Source organism: Battus philenor, unplaced genomic scaffold (assembly GCF_028537555.1).
Source record: "Battus philenor isolate CCGP_79_NKW_IND1 unplaced genomic scaffold, ilBatPhil1.0.hap1 SCAF_16, whole genome shotgun sequence".
Lineage (NCBI taxonomy): Eukaryota > Metazoa > Arthropoda > Insecta > Lepidoptera > Papilionidae > Battus > Battus philenor.
In genome coordinates this window covers 3,409,106-3,434,579 of record NW_027181678.1, presented here as the reverse complement: position 1 = coordinate 3,434,579, position 25,474 = coordinate 3,409,106, and the positions used below count along the sequence as shown (strand labels likewise).

The 25,474-nt window shown below is 31.1% G+C and overlaps 3 protein-coding genes across 8 annotated transcripts in view; 2 read left to right on the top strand and 1 right to left on the bottom strand.

Moving 5' to 3' along the window:
• The first annotated feature begins 1,523 nt into the window (after positions 1–1,523).
• LOC137919596 (zinc finger protein draculin-like) lies at positions 1,524–6,404 on the top strand. Of its 4 annotated transcripts, none has more exons than XM_068762729.1 (3): positions 1,524–3,743; positions 4,179–4,224; positions 5,091–5,178. In XM_068762729.1, the coding sequence occupies exons 1-2, from the start codon at positions 2,045–2,047 to the stop codon at positions 4,211–4,213; spliced, it is 1,734 nt and encodes a 577-aa protein (XP_068618830.1). In that variant the 5' UTR covers positions 1,524–2,044; the 3' UTR covers positions 4,214–4,224; positions 5,091–5,178. The 4 variants fall into 4 exon arrangements, with proteins under 4 accessions (XP_068618830.1, XP_068618829.1, XP_068618828.1 ...); XM_068762728.1 differs by having other exon boundaries at positions 4,136–4,224; XM_068762727.1 differs by lacking the exon at positions 4,179–4,224 and having other exon boundaries at positions 1,525–1,746; positions 2,133–3,743; positions 5,091–6,404.
• A 1,171-nt stretch (positions 6,405–7,575) lies between these two features.
• On the top strand, positions 7,576–21,329 carry LOC137919112 (putative sodium-coupled neutral amino acid transporter 10). The gene is made up of 10 exons (XM_068762065.1): positions 7,576–7,751; positions 9,158–9,275; positions 10,808–10,964; positions 11,106–11,229; positions 11,899–12,020; positions 13,485–13,633; positions 14,661–14,797; positions 18,417–18,653; positions 19,181–19,331; positions 19,577–21,329. The coding sequence occupies exons 1-10, from the start codon at positions 7,668–7,670 to the stop codon at positions 21,130–21,132; spliced, it is 2,835 nt and encodes a 944-aa protein (XP_068618166.1). The 5' UTR covers positions 7,576–7,667; the 3' UTR covers positions 21,133–21,329.
• A 1,006-nt stretch (positions 21,330–22,335) lies between these two features.
• Elys (AT hook containing transcription factor 1 homolog) overlaps positions 22,336–25,474 on the bottom strand; it is a 32,849-nt gene continuing 29,710 nt past the window's right edge. For 2 of the 3 annotated variants that reach the window (XM_068762109.1, XM_068762111.1), the window contains exons 35-39: positions 25,283–25,354; positions 23,972–24,052; positions 23,544–23,665; positions 22,993–23,111; positions 22,336–22,506 (exon numbers count right to left, since the gene is read on the bottom strand). In XM_068762109.1, the coding sequence (XP_068618210.1) occupies positions 22,473–22,506; positions 22,993–23,111; positions 23,544–23,665; positions 23,972–24,052; positions 25,283–25,354 (428 nt within the window). In that variant the 3' untranslated portion in view covers positions 22,336–22,472. The remainder of the gene's footprint in view (positions 22,507–22,992; positions 23,112–23,543; positions 23,666–23,971; positions 24,053–25,282; positions 25,355–25,474) is intronic. The other variant, XM_068762112.1, reaches the window with a different exon arrangement.

Below are 25,474 nucleotides of genomic sequence, written 5' to 3'. Positions count from 1 at the left end.
TATATTATATTTAAAGAAATAAATCCATAACCGCCATGCTCACTGGTTATCTAAATGATTTTGGTTACTGTAAATATAGAGGATTTTATTATGAAAACCTAATTATAAGTTAAATTCCACGAAGCAATGTCATCGTGTAGTAAACGATTGTGCAAGCACAGCGGCGCGTGGGCCCGGCCTTTGGACGTGGTGTAAGTCCATTGTTCGTTCACAATGGGGAAAGCATCTGCTATAATATGGTCCGGATGCACATTGTATTTGGGGCCATGAAATCCGCGTAATTTAATCACGGAAACCATATATGTCAAAAAGTCGTCGTATATAATACGACTTTTATTTGAATTAATTATAAACAAATACAAATACCAATTATATTTTTTAAGATACTCTTCAATATGGATTACCAATAATCACTTGGAAGAAGTGCAAAGAAATTATTTCAATACGAAATGTCAAATTAAGCCTTTCATCGGTTCACTTTAATTTATTTCTATAGCTACTTTGGAAAATAATTCATTATTTAACATACACATAAAATTTCTTTTAACGTAAAACTTATTGATTAATAAAAGTAAAGTTTTTTGTTGTATTTTTAATAACCATATAGAATTATTAAAATTTGATAAATTTATTAAGCGATTAGATACAAAAATTTAATACATTTAGATTAAACATCAGTAATTATTATAATATCTATTCTTGTAGCTAACTTTCTAGCCACTCTGTCCTCGTTTCATGTCTATCATTTTATTTCAAACAGCAGCAACCTATATAGAATAAAAAAATTCCGCCCGTATGAACTTAAATCATTGCGTAAATCATTTGTACATTTTGTAAAATAATTAAAATTTAAAGTCATGTGAATATTACTTATGTTACATGCTATACCCATTGATTTAACATTTAAAATTAGTGTTGAAAACGAAAAGAATACACCGTTGATGTCTTTAATATCCAAGTTTAGTTACTATTAAAAAGACATCAACGGTGCAGATTACGCAAGTGATTTTGTGTAAATAAGTAATATTCCAGCGTAATATTTAATTGAAAGTGAAATATCAAAAGTTTCTGTGGGCGTAATTTTAGTAACAAAAACGTACATAGTTGCTGAATATCTTACGGTTAATATTTTATTGAATATCTGTCTATTTTGAAATTTTGTCATCACCTTAGTTTTTTAAACTTTAGGACATTTTTATTAATTCTGTTGGCTGTAAATATAGAATTATATGTAAGTAAAATGGGTATAACATTTTCAAATCGATGAATCTACGTTTCAACAATAAATTCAAAAAGACTATGGTTACTATTCATAACATGTAAAGTATGGTAATGTTAGATGCTTATATTAATGGTATTGACTTTTACCGTTTACGTTACCTTAAATTATCAATAAATTTAGTTTTAAATAAGAAGCATATGCATCATAACAAGAGAAAATGCCTTTCAAGTTCCCCATATTACCCGCTACTAGATGTCACTAGTGCTATTCGTCACTCTCATTGACAGGCGCGTTTTAATGTTTTTTGCGTCTCTTTCTCTTTCGTTCGATAAGCTAAATTAAAAATGTAAATTTAATGTGTAAGGTTGACATAGTTAATCTTCGTCCGGCGTCTTTGTGAATCGAATATTTTATTCAATTAAAATGAAACAAATGTAAAGGTTGCGTGCGGGAGTCGAAATCAGGATCAAGGCGTTGAATACAATGGATCGTTCATTTTATTCAATGTTTCACGAGCGAGCAAGGTAATATCTATATTCGTATTAGACAAAAGGCACGCAGTGGCTTCGTCCTTCGCACATTAGAGCCGTCATTAACTAGTATTGCTGAGGTGATTATCGAATCTCTAATGCAAACAGTGCATGTAAGTATACTTCGAAAACGCGGCCAACGCCAGTAGATGTATATATACTTCACGTTAAAAGCGACGCCTATACTAATCGTTCCTTCTTGGTGGTGGGTTACTCTTGCTTGTTCCTGTAACATTAATCGTATTAAGAGTAGATGAATACTTAGTAATGGAATCTAAATAAAGTGTTCATAATGGCTAATGTAAAAAATAAAGTCAAGACGCCAAAAAATGCCTCCCCTAAAGGTAAACGTACTGATAAAAATGGTCAATCATCAACAGGTATAAATGATGGATCATATTCTCACATCGTAATGAAAAGACCCTCAAATAAAGAAACCTTAGTGTCACAGGAAAAATTACAGCTCTTTCTTAAAAATGGCCATCTCATGAAAGATAAATTGACGAAAAAACAATTGCCTAGTAATGATAAAGACGAGTTGGATATTGTTAAAGATAGTTTTATGGCTAAAAGTGGACGAATAAAATCAAAAAAGAGATTAAATTTGAATTTCCTTGACAATATTTTAAAAACTGAATTATTGATTCAGGAGAACAAAGCACAGAAAGAAAAAAACTTATCTCAAAGTTCTGGTTCTAATGGCTTAAACAATAATGAAACAGGCGTAAGTAATCAAAATGGAAAAAAATCTGCTGGTGACCATACTATTGCTGTGAAAAGTCTAATAAAAAAGAAACATCATAGTAAAGTTACAAAATTAGGCAAAGAAAAAAAAGAAAAAGATAAGAAATTATCATGGATGGCAAAACAAGTTCTTAGCTGTAACAGGTCTGCAAAGAGACAAATATTTCAATGTGATTACTGTAAAAAGTTTTTCATTAACAAAACATCTTTACGGAGGCACATTTATGTTCACCTCAAAATAGAACCATATACATGTAAGTATTGCTACAAACGATTTTATATAAAGGAAAACATGAGAACTCACATGAAGTTACAACATGCAAGAGGTATGAAAATTGCTAATCATTACATCTGTGGTGTTTGTGAAGAACCATTCTTGTTGAAAGATAAATTAGATGAGCATATGACGGTGCATGTGAAAAATGAAGAGCTACTAAAGTGTATTTTTTGTAACAAACAGTTCACTCACAATGTGTTGTTGAATGAACATGAAAAAGAACACCTCATTACAGGCAAGTACAAGTGTACTGCCTGTGACATGAGCTATGACTGCAGAAGCAATCTTGCTCTTCATATTAAAAGTCATTTGAGAATAAAGGACTTTGTGTGCCAGCATTGTGGTAAAGATTTTCTGCGACTTACATCTATGAGAAGACATGTTCAGATTTGTCATGCTGGACAAACCATCCAATGTCCTATTTGCAAGAAAAAATTAAAAGGACATTTGACTGAGCACTTACGTACACATGAGAAAAAACGTCCACATAAATGTGAAGATTGTGGTCAGCGTTTTACCCAGTCTACCCAGCTAAATGTTCATCGTCGATCACATACAGGTGATCGGCCATATCCATGTAGGATTTGTGGGCGACCATTTACACATTCCAATGCTCTAATGTTACATATAAGGCGACACACAGGGGAAAAGCCTTTTAAATGTGCAATGTGCCCACTTTATTTTTCTCAATTACCACATATGAAAGCCCACATGAGAAATATCCATGGAAAGGACAATCCTTATAAATGTGAGAAATGTAAGCAATTCTTCAAGTTGAAAGCCCACTTGGATTCTCATGTTAAAATCTGCAAAAACTCTGATCAGGAACAGGCTTTGCAAGAAGTGGAAGAGACACCGAAAAAGTATGATGCAGTTGAAGTAGAATCAATAATGAGCTTATCACGAATGAGATTCCTTCTGGCACTACTCTTCACTATGATTGCAAGCAAAGAAAAACTGAAATATTTAGGTGCGTAAATGTTTATTTTATTTAGACAACTTTATTCACTTACATAAAATTGAGTGCACTGGATGTTTTATTTTGGATTTAGCATACATTGCTTCCTGTGTGTGTGGCAATAACAGGAGTCCATATTTGACAAAACACAATACATCAATTTTCATTCTGTTCAAGTAGTTTACAGAACATAAAATCATTTTAAAAATCCTGCTGCAGACAATGACAGGATTTCTAAGTTCACAAAAACATTTCTCCACAGCAATGATTATAACACTTTTTGCACAATGATCATTTTTTGTGTGCGCAAAAATTTTATTTTATGCTATACATCAAAGGGTTTAGATACTTTATGCAAGTGTTTGTGTGCTTTTGTGAAGTTTTTGGTTTGTGTCAATTTCTAGGCTCCATCAGCGTGATATTTAGCAAAATGTCATCTTTTTGTAGGCAGCAGACAAGCTAGCAGAATCTATCATGGGTAATATTGTTATAAGTGAGTTCATTTTCCATTTTGTTAATAATGAAGGTGTTGGTATAATAAGGTTTACAGGTGTTGGTAATAGTTAGGTGGCTATGGGTAATTTTTTGCTATTGGTATTTTTATTATAATTTTGCTTTTTATGTTTCCAACATGTAATATTCTATCTGGAAGATAAATTTCTTTTTAGAGAATTGTTAGTAAAGAATATTACATTTATACATTTATTTTGAAGTCCAAATTATTAGTTCTAATTCTAAACTGTTTTTTATTTAACCTATTTGCTGCCAATTTGCTGAATACTTTGAGATTTTCTTTATTGTATAGTGATCTTTTCAAGCTAATATTTGATAGCAACAATGAATTTAGAAATTATTAAATGTAATTTTTAACAATACAGTATTACATCTGTCATTGTCACATTAAGATATCTTTCGATAGCACTACACAATAACATAAATAAATATTCAGAACATTATTTGATTTTACACTAAAGTACAAACAAATATTTTTCCATTCAAGTGTGATCGAAATTTAGACATTGAAATATGTTCTGCAAGTGCAACAAATATTTAAGAATGAGCTTTTCTACAGTTTACATATTGAGTTTATTTAATGATTTATAGCAAATGGGTTAAACAAAATATTTATAATAATTTTAAAAATGATAAATAGTTTCCATATTTATTGAGTAGCTCTTCAATAATTACACTTAAGTAAAATAATTGACTTAAACTGTTACTGCTACTGGTATACAAGTTGTAAACAGAAAATGCTCAAAATTTATTGTAAATAAATTATGTCCATCAAACTCTTGACATTTTGTGAAAATATAAAAAAAAATTATGATAACTTCAATAACAAATTTATTTTTTTAACAGGATTTAATAAGCGTCTAATAGATGATCTTTTAATCGAGTCTCTCGAGGCAATGGGTCATACTCCTTGTAAGAATGAATCCTTGTCTGCATTAAAACGTCTAAGAAACAATATAGACATCTTATTAAAAGGGACAGTGCCAAGGGAGAAAATGGAAAAGTTTGAGAAAGAGAATAAAACTACAGAGGAATTATTGGAGTTACTAACAAATGAAAAGAAAAGTCCCTAATGTTAAAGAAGAAATATTTGTTGTCAATATATTCTGGGGAATAACAATTTTAATTTTAACTAGATTTAATATAGCACTGTTTAAGTCATACACATAAATGAAGATAATCAAGCATCACTTGCAAATAAATATTTTATCATTAATAACTTTAATGTAACTTAGTATAAGTAATAGTAACCCAAAGATTCAAAAATATTTGTGGATGTTAATTAATACTTAATCATAGCAAACATAACTTGCCATTGAAAACTAAAGTGATTAGCCCAAAGGTTTTATTATAATAACATTAATAATTTATTTAAAAAAAATTATTATCATATAATTGTTTAAGGGTATTATAATTTTTAATCTATGTTATTCTTTTTTTAAGATTAAATGTTACGTTTTGTCCTTCTTATAGGAATGTAATGAATTAATAAGCGATGATTATGACAGTATCATGAGAATGTTTTAATGTTTTATTTATAACAATTTAATAGTAGTTAATATAATTTTTTTGGATGGTTGAATTTTTTTAAAACAATGTTTAGTGGTTGAAAAATTTTGTGCCATCCTATAATATAAACAATATCTCATATCGTGTATATTCAAAAAAATATTAATTTTCAAATGGCAATCTTAGGAATTTTATTTATTATGTTTATTTTCACATTATTATATATTTATGTTGGTGCCATTTCTTTTTCATGTTTATTTAATATCATTTCTACTATTCAATATTATTAAGATAGAATTAGTCATCCCTATTTGAATGTAATAGCCATTTTAATCCAATTAAGTAATGTAAGCATTTTAGAAAACACAAATAGTTTAAGGTGTATTTAAAATAATAAAAAAATTAGAAAGAAATCCAAAGACTCCATTGCGGAAAATTTTAACAATGTTTGAAACATTACTATTATTAATACCGATTTATTAGTTCTGATAAGAAAATATTTCTTGTTCCTTGGTACAAATTAAATTTATGATCTTTCGGTATTACTTTAGTATGTAACGAGAAATTGAAAATATCAAAAACAACAGGATATTGTACCAAAGATAATTATTAATAAAGGACATTAAAATTACTTCCGTTTTTTACTGCTTTACTACCATTTTTTAAATTTATGTACAAAGGTTATGAGAAAGTAAGAGGCAATTAGTTAGTGTTTGAATCACAGTTTTATTAATAAAAGAAGAGCCTGGTGTTGTGAAAAATAATTCATAACTGCATATTCTAATAATAACGTTAATTTAATTTAAAACTTAATTGTACAATACAGAAAAGAAAAACAAATACATAACAAAGAAAAAAATGTGTAATAAGGTGTTACTGTAAAACAATAAACAATGTCAACATTGAAAGTTTTATTATACTTCAAATGGGTTTATGATTAATGTACCGGTTTAAATTTTGTGTTATTGTATTTTAGAAAAAAATACCGTGAATATTTATACAATAAAGTGGTCACAATCTCCCGACATTTTAATCTACCAATTTATTTCATTTTTTTTCCAATTATATGATTAATATCTTTTTACTATCGTAGTTTGAACAGGTTTACTTAATTTCAATTCTAGGCATCAGAGTCTGTAATCTTTAAAAAAACAGTTTCTGTAAAGAAAACGGCCTCTAAACAGCTAACCCTACGAATAAAAAAGCTTGATTTGGTTCCACGGCCAGGTTTTCATAGATATTACATTATGCGGTTAACACGTCGGAAAAAAAGTAAACCTTTTATAAAGGTTCAAAACTCAACGTTTATTTACATTTACATAAAATCCTTAATTGTTTAAAACAAATTTATTAATACATCTATTTCAGTTTTTTAAAAAAAGAATTCAATTTACCAGATTGATAAGAGTAAGATTATATTTTACTATATAAATTGTGAGAACTGTTTTAGACTTCATTTTCGTATTTATAAAATATCATCTTTAAATAGTTAGACACAACCCGTATCTTTAAAACTTAAACTATTCATGAATACTGCTAAAAATACTTCAGGATTATATGATGCTTATTAACATTTCTATTACAAACAATGAACTAATGATGAAACGTGGCAGAACGCAATTTGTAATTTATTTGCTAATAGCCTTGAGTTTGATTTGCTAGATAAAGTTTGCAAAGTATGGTCTCAATAATAAATCCAAGCTGCGTCTAATATATTATCTACATGAAACGTTGATTATGCCTACTGTAATAATAGTAGAATATTATTTACTATGGTACGCCAGTACAATATCAAATTAAATGACAAGTTGTAAATGTCAAAACAATACGTCGACATGTGTCACGAGTAGAACCTGTGTTTTGAAAATAGTTTGCAAAATAGTTAAAGAAATTGGTTTATTACGTATATAAAAAATGGGCACCACGGGACAGTCGATCACATTAGCCAACAGTATTATAGGAGTAGGTATATTAGCAATGCCGTTTTGTTTTCAACAGGTAAGCTAAGCTTTTTTGATTATCTCAACCATCTACGATCTTTAAGAAACTTATAAATTTGTGGTGTGGTGCAGATGTGTATTTATAAACCTCAATAATCGATTTATATATGAACTATTTTTAATTCCTCTCGGTATTAAAATAAATTTTAGGACATAGGCATTGAATTTCAATAAATTAAAAACATTTTTTTCTGTATTTTGATGTAATATATATTGTTTCTGATGTAATAAATATTGATATTATTGTATTATAAATAAGATTTTTGACAATTTCAGTGCTTTTACATATTTTATAAAATATTTATTATCCTACAGTTAGTTTAACATATCCTATACTATTATTAAAGTCTTCTTCTTTCTAAACAATTACTGAAATTAACAGAAAATTTGGACACATCCAACATGTGTAAATAATTTGTATATTCAAACAATTGGTGTTTAAATTGTAAAACACATGTACAAACTTTAGATTCTCTCTTCTTTGTGTCTTGGTGCAAAACTGTATGTAATATTTGCTTGTACATTTACTATAAGGATATTTCATACCATACATACATTTTAATCTTCAAGTGAGCTCATGTGTTTATCATATTTGAACTTATTCATATAAGTCATAACAGATATGGGGTCAGTATTTATATTCTCAGTTACATTGTAACAAGTGAAACATCCATCTTACTACACTTTAAAATGATAATAATTTCCATAGCAGATTGATTGAAAATTATATTTTTTACTTAAATTTTCCCACAATTGTTACTAGAACCAAATTTATACCCATCTTGCTGAAACTCATTAAATCCATAAAAAATTATCAACAATTAAACTATAATTTTTCCATGACCTGTTCTGTTTTTTTTGTTATTGAAAAGTAATATAAAACTCGCTAAAAAAGGTCTATAATTTTTGATGAATAATTATTATTTGTTTTATAAATATTATAAATCACTTGATAATTAAGACTTTCATAACTTTTTTACAGCTTTATAAAATTGGTAACTCTTGTAGGCAACTGTATACAATTTTACAATAAACTTGTGGCAACCTCAGAATTATCTTGTAAAGTAATATAAAATGTTCATTAAACAAAATCTAGTAAGATATACCAGTGTAAAAAAAATTCTACTTAATAATAAGGCATGGAAATAAACTGCTCTGTGTCAAGGATATTTGTAAAAGTGATCTCAAAAATCCTGATAAGAGTTTTTTCGGTACTGTGATAACCCTGACAGATGTTGAAACATAACATTATTGTTGAGCTCAATTTGATTTAAATTTCTATCAAATGGACCCCAATGATCAGTATGAATGATTCAAGATGTATTATAAATAAATAAATAAATGGCAATATAATATTGATAAATATTTTAACTGAAAAATAAGATATGGAATTTACATTTTCAGTGCGGTGTGTTGCTTGCCACATTAATACTTTTATTGATGGGCTTTGTATCTAGACTCTGTTGTCATTTTTTATTAAAATCTGCTATTATTACCAGGAGGAGAACATTTGAATTCTTGGGTAAGATATACAAATAATTTTATTGTTAAACTTTTCATTTATATACAAATATGTAATAGGTGGAAAGTGATGGGGGAGGCATAAGTAGCGTACATCCTGGAGCTGAAGTGATGATGAAGGAGATTTTATTTGCAACTCTCATTTAAATTTGTTCAACTAAATTAATTTTTTGTATTTCATAAGGTCCAATATTTTAAACTTTTATTAGATATCCACATATATGTGTGAATGGATATAGGTGTAAAAGCTTTATAAGGCTGAATGTCAGTGGCGTAGCTAGGGGGTGGCGAGCGGGGCGGCCGCACCAGGCACTACAGGTAGGGGGGGGCACCAAAGTTGAAAATAATTTTTTTGAATTTTTTTTTGAATGATGAATAATGAAATGTTAAAAGAAAAATGAGAACCATAAATTAAAGTAAATAACATAAAAAGAATATCGAATTTTACTATTTTTATGCTAAAAAAAGTTGTTAAATAATATGAACACAAAAAAAATAAACGGTTACGAATTATAATAAACACAGTGTTTTTTAAAAGGGCCCTAAATGACAAAATAATAAATTATTACATTATTGCAAGATTATGTAATGATAAATAGATTAAATAATCTTGCAATAATGTCAATAGAACATGAACTAGACGACACTATTGATTTTGAAATGTGATTAATGACTTTGCAGGCCAAAAAGCGAGGAATGCTCGTTTATAAATTTTCCCAATAAATTTTATTAAGATCTAATGTTATTTTATATATATTTATTATTATTTTGAGCCAAAAAAAAGATATATTAACTACATTTTGTTCTGAATTTTGAAATTATTTAGACTCTTTAGGGGGGGGGGGGGGCACCAAGCCCCAATCTGCCCCAGGCCCCAAATACCATAGCTACGCCACTGCTGAATGTACAACTCATTTGTTGTCAATTAATGTAAGGTATCCCTAAATCAATGGATCTAGAATAATGAATAATACATTGATAATATAGTAGGAAAAATTTTCAAAATTTGAATAACTATTTCAGAGTGATGATTTTAAACAGGGCAAATAGAAGGTGTAAATGTTTTTGTGGACAAATGTGCTGTACATTTCCCCTTTAAAGCATTGACACATAGAGTCAATCACTATGTATGAGAATTTAGTTGGTGAGGAGAGATAAGTGGGAGGTGATGACGAAATGATGTACTGATTTTTATTAGCTACACTTATTGAAATCAATGTACTATATAGATTGATTAGAAAAAAATTTAATGTATGTAAACAAGGTTGTCTGATAGAGATCACATTAAGTGATTAGACCGCCTCTCGTACCATATGAATTGTTTCTTTCTTTCTCCTATTTATTGTCTATGGTGTATAAAGAAGTATTAATAAATAAATAATTAAAATTAATATGCATCCCAATATACATTATATAAGTCATTAGAAGTAAATTGAAATATGAAAGATTTCATCTCTTTCTGATACATATCTTTAATTGAAGATTTCACACAGTTAAACATCTCATTAATGTTTTTATTTTTAATTGTTATAGCTTTCCATGTGTTTGGATCTGCCGGTAAATTGGCTGTGGAGGTTGGTATCATTGGATTTCTGATGGGTACATGCATAGCATACTTTGTAGTTGTTGGTGATCTTGGACCTCAAATAATTGCCAAGATGTTAAACATAAACCAGAGTGATATTTTAAGGTAAAGAATATTTTTTATTTTCACATTAGTGATTGCCACAGATTATTAATCGGTTATAGATGCAATACTTGAAAAATCATATTGCTAGTCAATATATAGTAATCTTTAGACAATAAAAGCAAAATTATTTATTATTTTCAGAACTTCAATAATGGTCATAGTGTCATTAGTGTGTGTATTACCTCTTGGACTATTGCGGAATGTGGACAGTTTGAGCAATGTCAGTGCAGCCACCATATGCTTCTACTTCTGTTTGGTTATAAAAGTATGTTTTCGCTATACATATAAACTATATATTATGTATTCACTGAAGCACTTTAACATTTTGTTTCATTTTTATTTGTATATTATGAATAAACCTGGCCTAGCTGGGCTGAGGATTGGTCGAGAATTCTGGCTATTATCAGAACCATCAGAGAAATTGTTTTGTAGTACATTTGTTCTCCCTCTGTATTTGTTATCGGCAGGATTATTAAAATCTAGTATTTTTAATAATAGCCCTCCTCCATTAACTTATAACTAATCTCTAATTTAAATTTTTGAGATGAGTTTAACTGTGGACAGCTCGAAAAGTAACCAACTCTGATATTTATTGGTATTTTGGGGAAAAAAATAAAATACAGCATGTTTTAGCGACTTTAAATTAAGATCGTATTTCAAACCATAAGTTTAAAAACATGACCTTGTTAAATTCATTGAAAGCCGCTGGATGCAAACTGCTTCCAACTAGTCCCATTGAAAATCGATGATAGTGGGTCATATTCAGCAGTGCATGTTCTATGGCTGAAATGATGATAAAAACAAAATAGTATCAAATGGGGCATACAAAACAATCGCCTTTCCACATTTCTACAAATATTTGGATTTTTTTAATTTTACTTGTTACTGTGTGTTAAAATAATATTAAATATTAAGGCATAGTTAAATTTTACAGGTAATATTAGAAGCTACAACACAGTTGATTACCAGTGACTGGCATATGCGTATTGAGACGTGGAAACCGTCAGGGGTGTTGCAGTGCGTGCCTATATTCTCTATGGCACTCTTCTGTCAAACGTAAGTACTTTTCAATTTGACTTATTTAATACTCATCTCATTTTTTATATGATTCTGTTCTAACTCGAATCAGTAAAAAAAAATTATTCTAATTTTTACAGTGCCTACTAAAAATATCTTAATTATATATATGGCAACAAAATTTAAATGGGTGATTACCATAACGTACGCACGCTTGATATTAATAAATATGAATATTTGCGAAATTGTTTTTATTTGTATTATATGATCATATGTTTTGTATACATGTAATAATTAATTTTAAAATAATTTTTTTTTGTCATCAAAATGAATTGTTTTCGTCTTATAAACGTATTAACACATTATTACTTGAATTGCACGGTATTTCGTGAAAATATATAGATTTTACTCATCTTATTATAGAATAATTTTCACATTTACTTAATGTATGAACATATATGAACATGAGAACATGCAGAACTGCACTGTTTTATAAGTAACGTTTAGATACGTTAAAATAGTAGGGTTTTATTTATATATTTAAAAAAGCGTTCTGCTTTGGAATAAACATCCCATCTGAATTAGAGACTGTAAATCGATACATGTTTGAAAAGAAGGTGCGAGACATGAAGGAAGAATTGTCATAACTCTAATAACTATATACTACTATTTAAGTATGCTAAGTAATTATATAATATATATCAGATAATGAGGAATTATAATAAATATTATAAGAGTATAGTATTTGTATAAAAAGTATATGTTGTATAACTAATTAACTGTTTTATAACATTTGGACACCGACAAAATATCTCTGTACCATTTTTAGTTGACTGGTAGAAAATGGCTTAGGTCCACCATTATAAAGATTGTAAAAAGGGTGAATAAATAAATAAAAATTAATGAATATAAAGTTCACCAGATATAAGCAATTACGAGTTATGGCTTATGACACTTTGAGAGGTTGGAGAGGCAAGTCCCTTAACGAGGCATGGAAAGTCTTTGCTCGGGTTTTCTTTATGAGATCCAATCAGAAATAAAATCGGTTAACGAAAGTAACCGAAAAGATGGTTGCTGGGGTCTTAAATTTCTGGAGTGGAGACCACAGACTGCCAAGCGCAGCTGCCAGGCTGACAGATCCTTGTTAAGGCCGTACGAAGACGTTGGATTCTGGTCGCTTCCAACCGGTCCTATTGAAAATCTACGAGAATGCTTTTTTCCAGTAGAGAACGTCCTATGATTGAAATGATGATCACCATGTTTCAGAATGTCGATCTTTTTCATAAATTTTAAAGTTTTCCTTTAATGAAAAAGCATCCATTTAATTTTTTTGATAGTTATCTATGCTATATATAGCACCAAATTCTTTATTCTAATACGAGATGGAAAATTATTTGTACAGAGTAACATAGGATGTCCACTGTTGGACGTAGACCTTGTTAGTATGAGGATTGACTTTCATGATAACTAACGCTGTGAATAAATAAATAATCGTTGTATCAGACAATTGTTTGAAATCTTCGAGTCGCTGCCATCGCTGTCTCTGGAGAAAATGAACGTGGTGACCAAGAATGCTATAAACATTTGCACGGCGGTATATTTCACGCTGGGCTTCTTCGGATATGTGGCGTTCAGTTCTCACAATATTTCAGGTCAGTTGCATGCCCATATCGTATTTGGCATTTGATTTGGCACGTCAAAAAATCGACTTGTGGCAGAGAATGTCAGCCTTAGGTTTTGTAGAGCGTCTTCTTTATTGTACAGTGCTTGGTATTAATATAGTTGTTTACACCCCATCGTGATTATAAACAAACATATTCCTGACGTGCGAAATTAAATTTCCGGTAATATACACTTACATTTATAGCTCGCAGGACATTGTTAAGACCAGAAAATACACTCATTGATTATTGATAACTATCTAAGGAAGGTTAACATCCTTTAGCTTTCTAACTGGGGCGGTAGCATCGCCCTTGGAACTATTTACGGGTGCGTTAGTAGCCCTTAGCGAGCGATATGAAACATTTTGCCATTATTTTCATAGAAAACCTTTTATCTGGCCTCTTAATAGGTGGTGGATAGATACATGTAAACTCGACTTACAGAAAAGTCCAACAATAAAACAAACAATAAAAATTATTATTAGAAACATCTTTATGATTCTAAAAATATTACATAAATATTAAAAAATATATTATTAAATTATATTTAGTGTCTTCACTAATTTTTTTGCGGAGAATCTGCTAATGGATATTCTGTCAAAGAACCGCGATCTGCCTATCACCTTTATAGATAATAAATTTTTTTACGGCTGCGTTCATAATTAATTGTGTTTGAAAATTTTATATCCGAAATACCTTTTCATCCGAGTTCTGATTCGGAGTAGAGAGCGAATTAAAAATGAGATAGGCAGAAGAATCAAGGTCACCGTCGTAGCTCTGTAGTTCGTCTGAAGTGGCAGTGGGCGGAGCATACAGACGGTTGTTGGGGCCGAAAGGTTCTCGAGCGGCGACCACAAGCCAAAAGATGTGACATAGGGTATGCCCCCCACTAGGTAGACCGACGACAATATAGTTAATCTTGCTAAGTCGCTGAATGTGGGCCGCGCCTATGCCAGCCTATGAAATGGGCCTCTATCGGCTGAAAAAAAAATATATGAAGAACTTTTCCATGCCATAGGAAACATCCTGATGAGCTTGAGTCCGACGTTCGCGAGTGACGTTATCAAGCTGGGATTCGTCATGTCGCTGGCGTTCAGTTTCCCACTCATCATATTCCCGTGCCGGGCCAGCCTGTACTCGTTTCTTTATAAAAAGGTAATCACTATTTATATATAAAATTTGTCTTTAAACTTTGCTTGAAATTAAAGTTTGTCTGAAAATATAAAAAAATGAAAAGTATAAGTAATATTCAAAAACGATTTCAACCAGTTAGCATTAGATCCCCTGTCTACATTTGATTGATTATAGATTAAAAAGCTTTTACACGGGCGAATTTATAGCTCATTTCCATTAATGCGTGGCACATCCTATACAAAAATAAATGTATGCACATTCCAGTTTAACACTTGGTTTACGGGGCGCGTCAATTTGATGCATATTGAACTTTGTAAGAAAAATTACAGAAACCGTTTGCATTTTTATTTTTTCTCTTGTAATGACTTTTATTCATTGATCAAGGGATTCACTATGTGGTGTACCTATCTCAACGGTATGCGTCAATTTGACGCGCTCGCAATATAGACAAAAGTTTGAGTAAACATGCAAAACCACACCAAGACTATACAATACTTCTATCCGTTACCTACGTTATCCGATATCGTCATTTCAAATAAAACAAGTGATAAACAAATGCGAAAAGCAACTATAGAAACAACGAAACGCAGAATATAAATTGAGTGCCAAGAAATTTTGTAGGTTTTAGTTGCTTAGTTCAAGTATTGAAAAAAATTATACTAGAATATTTTTTGAATATTATAGTAAACCTCAATTTTATACTTTTTGACAAATAGCCCTTTTTTCATCTAAATATGTCTAGAAGAGGAGGTAAAATTTTGCATAAGATAGTCAGTATTAGTGAGGAGTGTTCGGGCTCTGAAGAGGATGATATTGATTTGATTCAAAACGATGATGAGATCGAGATTTTGGAATCTGATGAAAGTATGCAGGGGTATCATCATGATAAAGAAAACCTTCAAAAATTAGGTTCTCGCAGAAAAAGGATGCGTATCCTACCCGATGCTGAATCTAAGAATGAGACAAGTATTATGGGAATTTCCCGAAATTTAGAGGCATTCTGTGACACAGAAATAGCAGTAGATGGAACAACTTGGACAAAATTGGAAGTAGGCGGATCAAGTGGTCGATATCCTTCCTACAAAATTTTCAAAGACATCGCTGGGCCTACTGGCCACGCAAAAGGAAATGTGATATAAGGAAACGTAAGCAGTGCAGCAGCAACTTTCCATTTCATTATTACCAAAAAAATGATTAATCATATAAAGAGTTGTACTGAAGACGAAGCGCATCGTGTTTTAAAAGGGGATTGGAAGATTTCAACCACAAAATTGCTTGCATTTATTGGAATTTTATACGCTAGGGGAGCGTATGAAGCAAATTCGTTAAATGCTTTTTATTTGTGGTCCAAAAAATCGGGACCCCTTTTTTTTTCTAATACCATGCCCAGAAATGAATCCACGCAAATTCTTCAATTTACGCACAGACAAATTTACAATAATATCCGAAATTTGTAATCAATTTATAGACAATAGTCAATGCTGTTATAAACCTCACGAGAATATTTCTATAGACGAAAAGGTGTTACCTACTAAAGCCTAGCCTAGCCTAGCATATTACAATGAGGCAAAGTTTGGAGTCGACGTAGTAGACCAAATAGCTCGCAAATATACCACCAAAGCAGCATCTTTTCGATGACCTCTCCAGGTGTTCTTCAACATTTTAAACTTAGCGGCAATAAACGCATGGATCTTATACAGAGAGTGTACTGGACGAAAAATATCCAGAAAAGATTATCTATTTCAGTTGGCCAAAGAATTTGCAAAAGGAGAATAGGAATAATACAAAAGCATAGATTATAATCACCCATCACCTAGTACTTCGGGAGAACGCAAGACTTGCCAAATTGGCTTTTGTAAAAGAAACAGGAGCAATAACATCTGCAAAATATGTAAAAAGGTTGTTTCTGGAAAGTGTGTAACCAAAATTGAGTATTTGTGTAAAAGATGCGCAAAATAAATGCGGAATACTGAAATAATGTATAATATAATTATTAAATAATAAAAACTTTTTATAAATATATGTCTCATATTGTTATTTCTTACTTATAGTATATAAATACATTCTTTTCTAATTGTTGTTATATGTATCATCGTTCATGCGTCAAATTGACGCGTTTTCGTAGAGATAGGTAGAAAAACGTTCGTAAACCTAGTGTTAAAAATCAATTGTTACAGAAATAATAAATAAAATTAAAATTAATTATTGTTTACTATCTGTCCGATTACTCAGCAATAGAAAAAATAAGTTTCAGACTGATCACTTTATACAGTATGATTGAAAATAGGTTTAAAAGCTTCATAGATTTTTGCTTACAAATGACATGTACATTTACTTCTTTATACCTATAAACATTTATCACACTATATGTGCAAGGAATGGATTAATATATAAATATTGTTGCAATGCATGTCGTTCCAAATGGTTTTATTTTTAAATTTCCGTGTACTTTTACATAAATGACTTAAGAGGTTCATAGCCTTCAAGGAGGTCGCTAGTAGTTCTCATATCTTTGTTTTAGCCCATAGACGTCCATTGCAAGTCATAATACTTCAACAAAGATATTTACGGGTGGATATACCATAATCGCCACGCTTAGCAGACGAGTTGGCGATCGCAGTGTGGTATTATGGTACGCAGAGGAAGCTGCTGCACATCTTCTGGAAGCTTATTTCTGAGCAGTGGCAATTCTATATTATCAATTCACAAATTGTGACTTATATATAAGATTATCTCGGGAATTGAACCCGCGACCTACGATCGCAAGTATCTAAAGAAAAATGTAATGCTTTACATGAAATACACGGAAGTGACCACCTATGACCAAGTTTTGTATATATTCGAATAGTGCCCAGTAAATGTATGTTATATTTTTCTATTCCTATTGAGTTACACGTTTATATATTACTTTTAATGGGCTCGTTTTTGTGGCCTCTTGTTCAACTTATTTCATTAGTAGACATAGTTTTTATTTACATAATTATTATTTCATTCATTCTCGTCGTTCCATACTATCTTTCGTTCTTCTCGATGTCTTTCACTCTTTTCTCTTATTTCCTTCACAATATTACGCATTACTTTTCATAATTTACTTACATTTATCTCCTCGTTTCATACGCCTTCCCTCCAGGTTTCTACAATTTTATATAATTGTCAGCCAATCACATGGCGGGAAATATCGTAGAGCGCTATCTCTTTCGCACGCCCTTCATTAAAAACTAGCGCTCTGGCGTTGAATCTCATTTTTTTTGTATTGTAGCTCTTACAATCTCATATCGACTGTCGGTCATATTAACCGCTGCAGTAGGAAGGACACATGATTATTTTTTCTTGGAAAAGACAAAATATAACTAGTAGTTTACGAGTTATTTTTACATAAAAATTACTAGTTTTTTTTGTTGTGAATAAATATCATATGCATATTTCAAGAATTGTCAAAGTTTGAATACGGTATTACAAAGTTTAAAGCGTGCAAATCTTCTTAAGGTTTGAAAATGGGTTAATTTGACCGGTATGTTTAACGTTTTTACACCTATAACCAATCATCCTGTATAGATGTTATTATACTTTAAACAATTTTACTTTGCATTGCGATCGACGCAAAAGATACCAGCGTTTTGTAATACATGGGTGTTTCCAGGTGCATCCAGCACATCATGATCACATAATAAACCATTCGATCCCGGAGACGACATTTCGCTGCATAACGGTGGCGATCATTGCAGTGGCGCTCTTTATCAGCCTCTTGCTTCCCAACATCGAGTTGGTGCTAGGACTACTTGGGTCCACTATTGGGGTGCTGATATGTGTTGTCTTCCCTGCTGCCTGCTTCATTAACGTCACCTTTAAGAATACCAATGAGAGACTACTAGCGAAGGTAATTATGCATGTATTTTTTTTTATTATTTTAAGACATTTCTACAGCCGATATGGTTAAGGTCACGGGAAGTCGCTGAATACTGATAACTCAAGACATTGTGATGATGTTTCTGGCAGGTCTTTGCCTTTCAGTGATGGCAGGCTTACAGTCATCGAGCTTTGGAAATGGAATTAGTAATTAGGAAATCCGTAGATGAACTAAAGTAAAATAGCCCAGCATATTGGCAAGTGATTAAATTGATAGTGAGCTGACCAGGTAGCGCGCAGAATAGACGGCCTCAGGGGTTTTAAGGTTTTGGATTGGAGACCTCGGGCTACCGCAGCGTAGGACATCCATCCATTAGGTGAACGACATGATTAAACCCTCCACCAGGTGTACCGACGATTTAATTGGATGTCGCTGGATGTGGGCGACGTAAGACCAGTCATAGTGGCGATTTTTTAGGTCCCCCTATGCCTTAAAGAGGGATTCCATCAACTGAAATGATGATGATAATGAAGCAATTATCAAATTTAATTTTATAGGTGATTCTAGTGTTGGGTCTCATTATCCTGGTACTAGGCACGTACGCCAACTTGCAAGCGGCCGAGATTAAGTACGACGACAAGTACATCTCGCAAGAACGTATTGATAAAATAGTCGAGGACTTCTTTGAGAAGATGGAGAAAAATGGAGGTACTCCTTTTTTTTGTTGTAATCATTTGCATCACAAATAATTAGTTATAACCGTTGACATAGATTAAAAAAGCATCTTTAATTTAATGAATATATTACTATTTACGCATCCTGATTTAGTTTCCGAATAATTTACCTCTTAATATCTTTCATTAAATTTATGAATATCAGAAAATATGGTCTGTAAAGAAATGTCTTATTAATCTATGTATTTTCTAATAAAATATTCGATAATCTCTTTTTAGAGGGTAAACCGAAGCCAGAAATTATTCCTAATGGTATAGAAAATAAACCAGAAAAAGAAAAGTTGATAGACTCAGAAGTGCAACCGCCTAATCCAGTACCACCGGAATCGCATTCAAATGAAAAACCACCCGATGTTGCTATTCAAGCAGATCTTAAGTTGAAACAAATTAAGCTGGAACAAAAAGTTAACAAAGATGTTGGTGTAAATCCAGAAACTCAATTAAAAGATTTAAAAATGAAAGAAGAAGAGTCTAAATTGGTTAACGGTAATGAAAAACTAGAACCTGTAAATATCGAGAAACCAAAAGAGATGCCAAATCAAGTATCTAACCAAGATAGGATGGACATGATTAAAAAACAACGGCTGATAGAAACCATCAAACAACAAGGAGAAGAGCAAAAGGAACTAATAAAGGAGCAAAAAGAAATATTACACGAAATTTTACAAACTAAGAAAGAGTTAGAAAAAGATAAAAAGGAAAAGGAAGAAAATGACGCCAAGAAAATAGCCGTTGAAAGTATACAAAAGATTGCAAACATGGCAATACAAAGTTTGTCTGGTGTGACGGATAAACCGGCCGGGCAACCTGAGAACCACGATAAAAAAGACGAACCCTTAGAAAAGATTGCTAATGATGCAATACAAGAAATAGCTAAAAAGGCAGCGGAAACACTTGAAGCTATAGGTGAAAAGAAAGAACCCGAAGAAAATAAACTAAAGCCTGTTAAAATAAAATCAGTAAAAAACAATCCACAAATTAACAACAAACAAGTGAAAGAAAAGGTAGCTAACGAAATTAATCCACAGATTGCAGAAAATAACAATTTGTTGCAAGCTGCCAAGCAGAATGATATAAGTAAATCAAACCCTGTTCAATTAAATAAACCAGATAACATTAAACCGTCAAATGTAGTACTCAATAATCGGGAAGCATTCCAGTCAGTTGAATCAAAAAATAATGTTGTTGAACCTGTAAAAGATACGAAAGAAATCGAAAAACCAGTGATTATAGCTAAGGAGGAACCGAAAGTCAATAAGGAACACATGCATGCACCCGATGAACCACAATCTTACAAGGAAGGAGAAGATTTGTTAAAGAAAAATGTACCGAACCTAAGTAATAGTATCGCGCAAAACGTTCCCATAGCAATAGTTTTAAAAGGTAATTCACAGCCAAATAATGAAATACAAAATAATGATAATGGACAAGTTAAACTAAAACCTAATGATAAACCAAATATAGTGAAAGATAATCGTGTTATCGCAGAAAACGTTATTTATAAAAATGGAGCTAGCAATAACATAATTAAAAATAATGAACCTAAAGATGAAAACTTAATAGTGCCTAGACAGAAGAGAGAAGTAGTTGATTGTACTGAAAAGACATTGCTAAAACCTGAAGATAAGCAAATTTGTGAAAATTTAATAGACAGTCGGAACAATTTACCATCTGATCTTAAATTAGATGTAGGTTTACCTATGAGCTTGCAACTTAGTTCTAACATTGTTCATAGATCGCTCAAGAGTTACAAAGAAGACGATAGAAAGAGATAATATTATTCAATGTTAGAACAACTACTATCTATAACTTGTGTTCTATAAAGTGCATTTCTTAAATTAAAAGATAATTTATTTACATTGATATTTAAGTTCCTCTGTTATTCAATCTTTGCTTCATTATCTTTTGAATACTGCACATGTCCATATTATTATCACTGTTAACAATATGAACATTAAAAAGCTAAAATTTTTCATACTCTGCCTTTATTATCTAGCCTGAATTTTTGAAAGTTTAAAGTAAAACACCAGTTAATGTTTGGATGCATAATTACTTTTTGCTCAAAAATTATGGATGTGGTTTAAGTGAGTTGAACAAGTCTTCAGACGACTTATACGTAACTAGATATGGTTCGTCGTCTCCCTCATACAAGCAGTAATAATTATCTATCTCACTCCTATACTGGAAATTTTTATAAAAGTATTTTTCACACTGCTAAATAAAGTTTAACATGTTTCATACATGTTAAGTTAGTTGTAGTTTGTGATAAATTGCTGTTTTTAATGAGCACAAGAAAGAAGCATAATCAAGTACGAAATTTAGTTAAAATATTAAAATTAGACTATTTTCTTAACTTTTTATTGTTTAACTCTTGTTTTATATATACTTCTAGCACATCGCTGCATGTTTATTAGTACAATATATTTATTTTTAATTTGTATAAACGTTTACCCATATGACAGAGTGGTCGATCGCACCGCGATAGTTGTTTCCCACACTGGCTACTAGATGGCGGCATAGTAGACGTATTAAAATCCTGATTTGTGGTGTCACGCGAGATTCATCGCGCACATTATGAAATTAAAAAGGAATAAAGAGAAATATGAAATCAAATCCTAATGCTGGCTGCTTTATTTTATTTAATAACTTCGATAGCCTTAGGATCATACCTAATAACCAAAGGTTATGTGTATGGTGTGTTCAGAATTTTCATATGGGAAAAAATAATTGGAACGGTGTTTGATAAATTTTCTGTGCTTTTTATCTATTTTAATTTGCTTAAAATTGTACATCACTTTATCTATTTACATTATTTATTTTTACATATGACATTATTATATTTTGGGATTAATTGTGTTTATGTAATGATAATTGATCTCATAATTACGATCGTAACGTATCTGTATACTATTGTGATGTGTAATTGTATTGACTGATTGTGTAAATAAAATAAAATATTTTGATAATCAAATCACACTTTTATTTTTATATACAAGAAAACAAAAACTAATTAACTAAATATAATAACTGTTTCACTTGAGTTTGTTAAATGCAAAACGAACATTTCACTAGGTACTTAAGAAATTATTTATTAATACGAATTTACTAAATCTGGTCATTCGTTTGTTTTGTCTGTGGTTTTTCTAGTTCTGAAACAAAAAAAAAACACGATTTACCAATTATAACCGGACAAAAAAAGATATATTGTATATTTTGTACAAAAAAAGGGATAAACTATTTTTAGACATTTAAATTAAAATACAATAAAAACATTGCATATATATATATATGTGTATATAGCTCATTTGCAATCAATTAATATATGGCGCATTTTATTCTAAAATCAATGGTTTAATATAATGATATCAATGATGAATGATATCATATAATTATAATAAGGTAAGAGAAAATTTTATAATATAGATTACCATATATATATATATATATATATATATATATATATATATATATATATATATATATAATGAATTATTGTTAGAAGTTATTTGTCTATTCCAGTAGATAAAATAAATTAATATAACATTGGAAATAGGTGTAAAATCTTTTAATCTAATGGAGATATATATACACCTATAAACAATCGAACAAAACCCCGGATAATAGGATTCTAATACCTTCTGCCAGATTCAGAGGGAGGTGTGGTGTCAGACTGCGTCGAAGCTCGTCGGGTCTTGCGTTTGGGCGTGGAGGCTCGTGTAGTGACACTCGAAGCCACACTATCCGTGTCTGATTTCTGTTGATACGTATAATCAAATTATTCAAATTTTATATAAAAATTTCAAGACATATTTCTTTTAGATACGCACTCTGTAATATAGTTTAGAGTATGTAGTAGGCGTCAATTTTTTACATAATGCTATTGCTATAGAAATATTGAGAATTCTAAAGAAATAATCGCGACGAGTAGTTTTTGATTTTCCCTTTCTCTTTTGTTGTAAACGGAAAACACAGCGTGAGTAGGCCTCCCCTCTAGATATACCCATGATATAGTATACTTGACATGATGATGATCATAGACTACATACGTTTCTATATATATAAAACAGCCCTAATTTCACCATCTTGTGGGTTGACCGAGACGTTAATTTAAATATTATCAAGTCTATCCTATACAATAAAGTTTAGTTGATAATTAATACGATATTTAATGTATTATAAAACAAACCTTAACATCGGTTGAAGTTCTTCTACCCTTCGGGGTGAGCAGCTCACAGGCGCGGTTGAAGGAAGCTCTACGACTGCGCAGCGGACTGGCTTGATCTGCAGAATCTTCTTCGGGAATTGCAGCTGAAATATTTTTATTAATATAACTTAAGCATAAATAAGATACCTTTCTATATGCTTCAAAATAGTATAGTACCCGGCGATAAATATTGCACATCGACCTTTAGAAAGAGACAATCGGCTTATTTTATAATGAAAAGAATAAAAATAATTATTAAAAGAAGCAAATGATACTTGTTTTAACAGCTCTTAATAGATACCGGACTGTTTGTATTTCGTGCGACAGAGATAACGCTCTACAAAGCCGAAATTATGTAGTGTAATTAATGTAAATTTTAATTATTGAACACTAAGATTTGTTTTACTTACTAATGTCTATAGATGTTCTTCTGGTAACCTTCGAAGGCTTCGTGATGGTTTTCGTTTCAGATGCGGCTCGGGCCAAACGTGCTAAACGGTATTAATTTATTAACATTATTTTCCATATTTATTATTATAATATGATAATTATATCATACGTAAATTTTTTATAACCTAAAATTATTTGTAGTGAAAAAGAATTTAATTTATAAATTACAAATTATATGTACATATTTTTTGTTATTTAGTGTTTTAATTTATAATTTATATTACAATTAATTATTTTGTATATCATCATTTCAGCTGTATGACGTCCACAGCTGGACATGATACCACATAGATTTCCAATTGGACCGATAAAAATTTTTACGAAGATTTTAATGCTCTTTATTACATACGTAATATGAGAAAGGATAATATAATGGTCAATATTATCACTCGAGGGAATTTCTCACAGACATAATATTGAAACAGAAGTATTACATAACAGAAGGTTAATAGTATATTGTACTAGATAGTTTAGAATACTATAAACATATAATGAACTGAAAATAATAAATATATGTTTACATTTACGTATACGCGAATATACATATATTTATTTACATATAATGTTTGTATGTATCAGTAATACGCAAAATAACGACTGAAGCTAAATCAGATTTTCAATTTTCATTAAGATTAAACAAATTAGAAAACGTCAGCAGTCGTAGTCTAGCGGTAAAGGACTGAGACTGTGATCGTGAGTCGCGGATTCGATTCCTGAGATATAGTTTTACATCATTCACCCTTGGTGCATTAATTATATGGGATTGCCGTAATCCATAGTACCATAATACCACACTGCGATCGCCAAGCGTAGCAATTATGGCATACCCCCCATAAACATCTTTGGAAAGGTCTATTATACCTTGCACTAGTCGTCAGAACTCTTAGTGGACCTACTATTAAATAGACTAAGCATTTTTCACATATGCCTGTATCTACCTGTAAAGCAACTAGCTCATATCAATTTTTTTTTGTAAAATTGTAAGAATAATCTACGCGAAGGTTTAGATCTTGAAGGTGGAAGGTGAATGCCGCTTACAACCGGGCAAATTGAAAATCTAGGGCCACTACTAATCTACACGGGCCACCCTGGTGGACACCTACCAGAGGATGTTTTACAGCTGAAATAATGTTAACGATTGTTTAATTTTAATAATAAGAATATATGTAATATATTTAAGTTAAATTAAAAAAAAAAGTGTAAAAGCGTACAGTAAATAATGAGACAGCACCGTGTAATCTAGTACAAAAGCATAGCGTGTGTGTACTTACGTCGGGGTGTAACGGGGTCCGAAACATGGGACACAGGCGAGGCACGATGAAACTCCTCGAGGTCGGGTTGCCCTAGTGTCGGTTAGTCGGAACAGTTAGGATATGAGTATAAGGGCTTGTGGAATTTAGATGAGCATTTATCTACTTTGCATTACAAGCCAAAAACATAATTTTAAATTTACATTACCTAGA